At 42.1% G+C, this 6,000-nt stretch overlaps 1 protein-coding gene across 1 annotated transcript in view; it reads right to left on the minus strand.

Moving 5' to 3' along the window:
* Window positions 1–6,000, minus strand: part of LOC122791655 (leukocyte antigen CD37-like) — a 748,166-nt gene that overhangs the window by 174,345 nt on the left and 567,821 nt on the right. The window contains exon 7 of the mRNA XM_044059471.1: window positions 4,885–5,106. Within this exon, the coding sequence (XP_043915406.1) occupies window positions 4,885–5,106 (222 nt within the window). The remainder of the gene's footprint in view (window positions 1–4,884; window positions 5,107–6,000) is intronic.

The following is a 6,000-nucleotide window of genomic DNA, read 5'->3' on the forward strand; positions in this document are numbered from 1 at the left end:
AGCTGGCACCCAGGAATACTATCTCTTGTGAGGCCACTAGTTTTGACTTTTTTTCATTTACTGTGTACCCTAGGCAACTTAGTAAGTTTTTTACAAACGCCAGATGCTTTAGAAGAATGTCCTTGCTTTCTGCTTGAATAAATCCAAGTATGGGTATATTTGAATTCCTCTTTGTCTGCAAAAAGCAATTACTGGTGCCAGGCATTTTGTGAAGACCCTGGGCGCAATAGATAAGCCAAAGGCCAGTGCAGAGAATTGGTAATGCGTTGAGCCTGATAAGAATCTGAGGTATCTTATGCAATTTTGTCTGATAGGGACATGCAGGTATGCCTCCTTGAGGTCCAACGTTACTAGCCAAGCCTTCTTGGCCAGCATGGGAAGAAGTTGCTGTAGTGTCAACATTTTGAATTTGGGAACTTCCAGGTAAGTTTTTAGAGTAGAAAGGTCCCGAATGGGCCTCCAGGCTTTGTCCTTTCGGGGGACCAGAAAGAGTCTTGAGTAAAATCCTTGTCCTTGCTCCTGTGTTGGTACCTCTTGAATAGCTCTCATGTCCATGAGAGCTGTAACTTGTTTTTGAGCCTCTGCCCATTGATTTGGTGGCAGGTTTGGCATTCCTTTTAGCCTTGGTAAAGTGTGAAAGTGGAACCTGTAACCTTGAGATACAATATTTAGAACCCATTTGTGTTGGGTGATGACGTGCCAATTGTTTGCAAAAAGTGCTAGTTTTCCTCCCAAGAGAGAGATACTTGTCAGCCGGAGGGGGAAGTCATTGGGACTGTTTTCTAAAGGATTGTGGCCTGTCTTCCCCTCCTTTCTGGGTAGAAGTACCCCATTGGCGAGGCTTGTATGAGCCTTGTGGCTGACCTCTGCCTTTTGGGTGTCTGTATCTGCCCCTCTGAGGTCTGTCTGAAGTTGGAAAGGACCAATTTTTAGTTGGCCAATTTCTGCTAAAACGAGGGGGCTGCACCTGTAAAAAATCCTTGACCGTCTGCATAGATTTTGCCTTATCCTCCATTTTCTTTAATACTTCTTCTGCTTCGACTCCAAATAAAACATCCTGCTGTAAAGGTGCATCCAATAACTTTGCTTTAACATGATCGGGTAAACTTTGTTCTTTTAACCAAGCATGCCTACGGATGACAGACCCTGTAACTGCTGCCCTACAAGAGGCTTCTAATGAATCAAATCCACATTGCAAAGTATGTTTGCCCACTTGTTCTGCTGATTGCAATAAATCCTGCATTTCCTTATAATAAGGAAGCTCTGAATTTGGAAGCATCTTTTACTTTAACTGATATATCAAATATTGCTGATATTTCAGCATGTGAAACTGGCAATTTAAAGCCCTCATTGCTAGAGTAGCTGGTGTATACTTTCTTTCCCCATCTGTCTAATGCTCTAGAATCCCTTTCAGAGGGAAGTGGATTTTTAGCTGTAGAGGCCTTAACCCCTTGGGGACCCTGGGAAATGGTTTCTGGGTCAGCAACAGGGCTTTTGTATAGGAATTTGTGAGAGTCAGAGACTCTGTAGTATATGTCTGGTTTGACTGGGGCTGGAGGTAAAGAATCAGGATTTAACTAGATTCTGAATAAACATCATCCACACTGTCTAATACTGGTGGAATAGCAAGGGATCTGTGCTGAGGCAATAGGAGGAACTCTCTGAGCCTTTTCTTGGATTCGGAGTAATCCTGGCCCTCCCAGTGAAAATGTTCCCTCATGGTATGCAAGGTTTCCCCAAAAGAGTAGTCCTCTGGGGGAGAGGCTGAAGGGATTGATTCTTCAGCATCAGAATCCTCATATGGGGGAAAGGAATATTCCTGTTCTGCAGAGGAACCCGAGGAAATGGAAACCTGGTCAGATGAGTCATAATCTTCCTCCTGTCTAGGCCTTTCATCAGGAGGGGATGGGAACCCCTGATCAGAGTAATTAAGTCTTCGGCCATTTTGAGCATCTGTTTCTTAGGCATGGGGGCCTGTACTGGAGAATGCTGTACTGGCTTCCTTACTTTTAAATGAGTTTTAGACTTGGCATAAGATTTAATAGTTAGTGTAGTCGGCTTGAAGACACCTTCTGCAGCTGAGGGCTGTTCAACTGTACCGGATCCCTCTTCAGGGATAGTCTCGGTAGGGCCTAAAGGTAGAGTATCCGGAGGCCCAGCCATCTCTGCTTGGTAGTCGGAGGCAGCCTGTGGTTCTACAACAGCGGTCGTCAGAGGCTGCGAAGGCACCTCGCTGAAAACCGGAGAACTGACAACTGGCGTAGCAGAGGCCTCGTCGTCAGGTTTGGGTCTCGGATGCCTGTCCTTATCTTTGAGCTTATGTATCCCGGTCGTCGTTTGTTCCGACGGCATGGTATAATTGAATTTTCTGCCAAAGTAATGTCGGGCAAAATCAAACCGACATTTAATAGTGCGCTTGTTAAACCTAGCACAAAACCGACAACCAGTGATGTCGTGGTCTGGGCCTAGGCATGGAAAACAATAAGAATGAAAATCCTTATGAGGTATTTGCTTCCCACAAGAAATACAACTATTAACTTTTACTGATATCGGTCTGAGGCAAGAAAAAGTTTCCCAAATGGGGTACTTAGCTTTATAGAAGACTTCGGTTCTGAAATTCAGATTGAAAATCTCAGGAGTCGACCAACCAGCACTTGCAAACTGCTTCTGCTTCGGGCACAGCGCAGCAAGAAAGACTGAAGAAAATGGCGTTGGCTGCCTCTTTTATACCCCTGTCACACTGACGTCAGGGAAGAAGCGACCGCAACCGACGCTGGACCAAGACTTTGGAACTCAGGCTGACTGCGGGACCGCCTGACAGCAGATAACCCAAGTGTAATGACTGCAGCAGTGTAACACGATGAACATCAGGCACAAGTGTGGCTTTCAATCCAGAAAGTTGAAAGAGATGGGAAAAAAACTGCTCAAACAGCCAATAGCTACAATTTCTGGGCCAGGGACCACTCCTCTTGTGGTAGATAGGCTACCTGATGCTTACCACTCCCACTGATAAGCTAGAAGGCTTCCCTCCAACACGGAAAGGCTTGGGAGGCTCAGAAGCTTACAGAGAGTCCTGGATACAGCAAATTTGTACCTGGTCTAGACTAGTAACAGGAAAGGCAGGAAACAAGCGCAAACACAGAATTTTAAATCAGAAGGTTGAAAGATATGGAAAATCTTCCCAAACGGCCAATAAACTATAATTTCTGGGCCAGAAACCACTCCTCCTGTGGTAGATCGGTTACCTGGTGCTTACCACTCCCATTGATAAGCTAGAAGGCTTCTCTCCAATACAGAAGGGCTTGGGGGGCTCAGAAGCTTACCAACAGTCCTGGATACAGCAAATCTGTACCTGGACTACACTAGTTATAGGAAAGACAGGGACTAAATGCAAAACGGGCTTTTAACCAGAAAGTAGAAAGAGATGGAAAAACTGCCCAAATGGCCAATGAGCTACAATTTCAGGGCCAAAACCCACTCTTCCCGTGGTAGATAGGCTACCTAGTGCTTACCATCCCACTGATAAGCCAGAAGGCTTCCCTCCAGCTCAGAAAGGCTTGGGGGGGGCTCAGAAGCTTACCAACAGTCCTGGATACAGCAAGTCTGTATCTGGACTTGCCTAGTTACAGGAAAGGCAGGAAACAAACTTAGAATTTTTTTTTTTTGTTACAGAAAAGTAGCTAAAACAGCAGTAAATACAATTCAAATTGTAAGTGCACGCCAGTACACCCGAGTGTGTAGCAACACTACAGCAAATATGACTAAAAAACAAGTGCAGAAGGCAGTAAATTAGAAGGCTAGTAACAGGCAGTAATAAGTGCAGAGTAAGAGCGACTGAACAGATAACAGCACGCAGAAGAGCAACTAAGACAGTTACAGTAAGAGCAGCTTTGCCTCATTACCTCTGGTGCATTTTCTGATTATAACGTATCAACTCTTTTCACATAATACTACTTAAAATAGTCCATTTTTCCATTTTTTCCATCACATCTTCCACAAAACTGATTGAATGCAGGAAGAATTCTTCTCATGTTTATAGTAGTAAGACATAATCAGCGGCACAGTTGTTAAACACTAGAAAACAAAGAAACTAGTGATCTTAAAACTTTGTTGATGAGCTCAGTCACAATAATTTCCAAAAATCATGAAACCCAGGTAGTGTTCCAAAGCAACAAGCCTTTATGCATCACAGACAAGTTATTCTCAGTAACAAGATTTCTGATTTTTTTGTTATTGAGGATAGCTTGTCTGTGGCAAGTAAATTAGAAAGAGAAAAAACTAGAAATTAGCGGTGAAAAGGATTATACTAGAGAAGAGCTATAGTGCATTGACAGAGATTAATATGAGATCACCTGAGAACATAAAGTGGAATATTTTTTAAATACATTTGTTAATTAGTTAAGCCCACTCAACACACATGTGTCTTTACAGGGTCAGCACTGGACCACTTCTTGATTAAGTGACTTGATTAGTCACACAACAAACAAGTGGAGGTGGAATGCATCAGATCATGTTTCCTTGTTTACAGGAAGTAGCTGATTAATAGTTTGCAGCCTTAATCCTCTGTGTGAACTGCCAGACAAATGTTTTTTTGGGTTGCACTGTAGTAGTTCCATTCAGTACAACCTACCCACTGGCAACCGTGTGCCAGAGAATTGGCAGTCATATCTAAATGTCTAATTTATTTCCTCTGCATAGCGTTACTCTAACACTACTCCCCACCAAACACAAACAATACCTAACTTTGCAGTTTGGGACACAGAGCTGTAAGGTTTCCTCGGTACCATCTCACTAAGGAGACCAGAGATGCCACATTTTACTTTCACTGGTAACAAAACTGCATTGCCCCATTTATCCTTCCTTTCTTATACCACAGTCTCTTACCTTTGACCAAACTTCATAGGGATCTGCCTTGCAGAAAAGACTGCTTGGTGGGCTATGACCTTCTGGCGATATCCTGGTGACATTCATTTCTTCAGAGCTGTAATCAATTGTGTTGTTCGTACAAGAGCAGGGGTACAGTGACCCACTGCTACTGCTGCTGTTTTTTTTTATCACAATGTTCTCTTTCCACTCTGCTGACGACTTCCACCCACAACACCGGAGCTGTACAAAGATTGAGGAAATCACAGTTATTTTCTGAACACTCATCAAATCTTATCAAGGTTTGACTCATAGACTTTGTTTTACTCTTCTAATTAGCTCTGTAGTCACAAACTCATTCTTTTTCTAAGAAGAGATAAAGTCTCAAAGTACTAAGCTTGTTTCTATCAGATGAGGCAAACTGGTGGATTTTAAACATGTAAAAATATCTTCATCCTTTCATCCTAGTCATCAAATGCGCTATTATGCAGCTGCAGTTTCAACAATTTGCAATATCTTGACTTTTTTGTGTAGTTCCCCTTGGGATTCCTGCTGTTCTCGAGAGAGATAGAGAGAGACAGAGACAGACAGAGATTTTATGGCCTGCATTAGTGTGGAGGTTATGGCTATTTTGTAATAACCAGTGCTACCCCTCTCACAGTGATGAGTATGTTAAATTTAAAAAGTAATCAATAATGACTAGTTACTTGTAAAACAATGCAATCAGTAATCAGTAGTAGATTACTATCCAAATAAAGTAATAAGTAACAGCAATGAATATTATTTATTTTATTACTTTACATTAATTTAGAGATCAGTGGTTCACTTACTCAAGGAAAACAACTATCTACCTATGAAACTTCAAAAACTGCATTAACAATAAAGCTTAACACTGAATATGTCACTCTGTAATGCAGTACACAGACTTAAGTAGTAGGCTCAATATACTTCTACAGTAGGAACCCTATTAAAAGATGATGCATACAAATTGCCTTTCCTGCTTGTCTATAGGCCACTTTTCAGTATCAGTCACAGCTAAACCATAGCATTACCAACCATTTCTGTTTTTGAGAGCTTTAATAGCTACAGATGTGAAAATTCCAGAACACCAAATCTAAGTACATTTTACTTTCTCAA

The sequence above is a fragment of the Protopterus annectens genome, chromosome 17.part0 (assembly GCF_019279795.1).
Source record: "Protopterus annectens isolate FY-2018-M chromosome 17.part0, PAN1.0, whole genome shotgun sequence".
Lineage (NCBI taxonomy): Eukaryota > Metazoa > Chordata > Ceratodontiformes > Protopteridae > Protopterus > Protopterus annectens.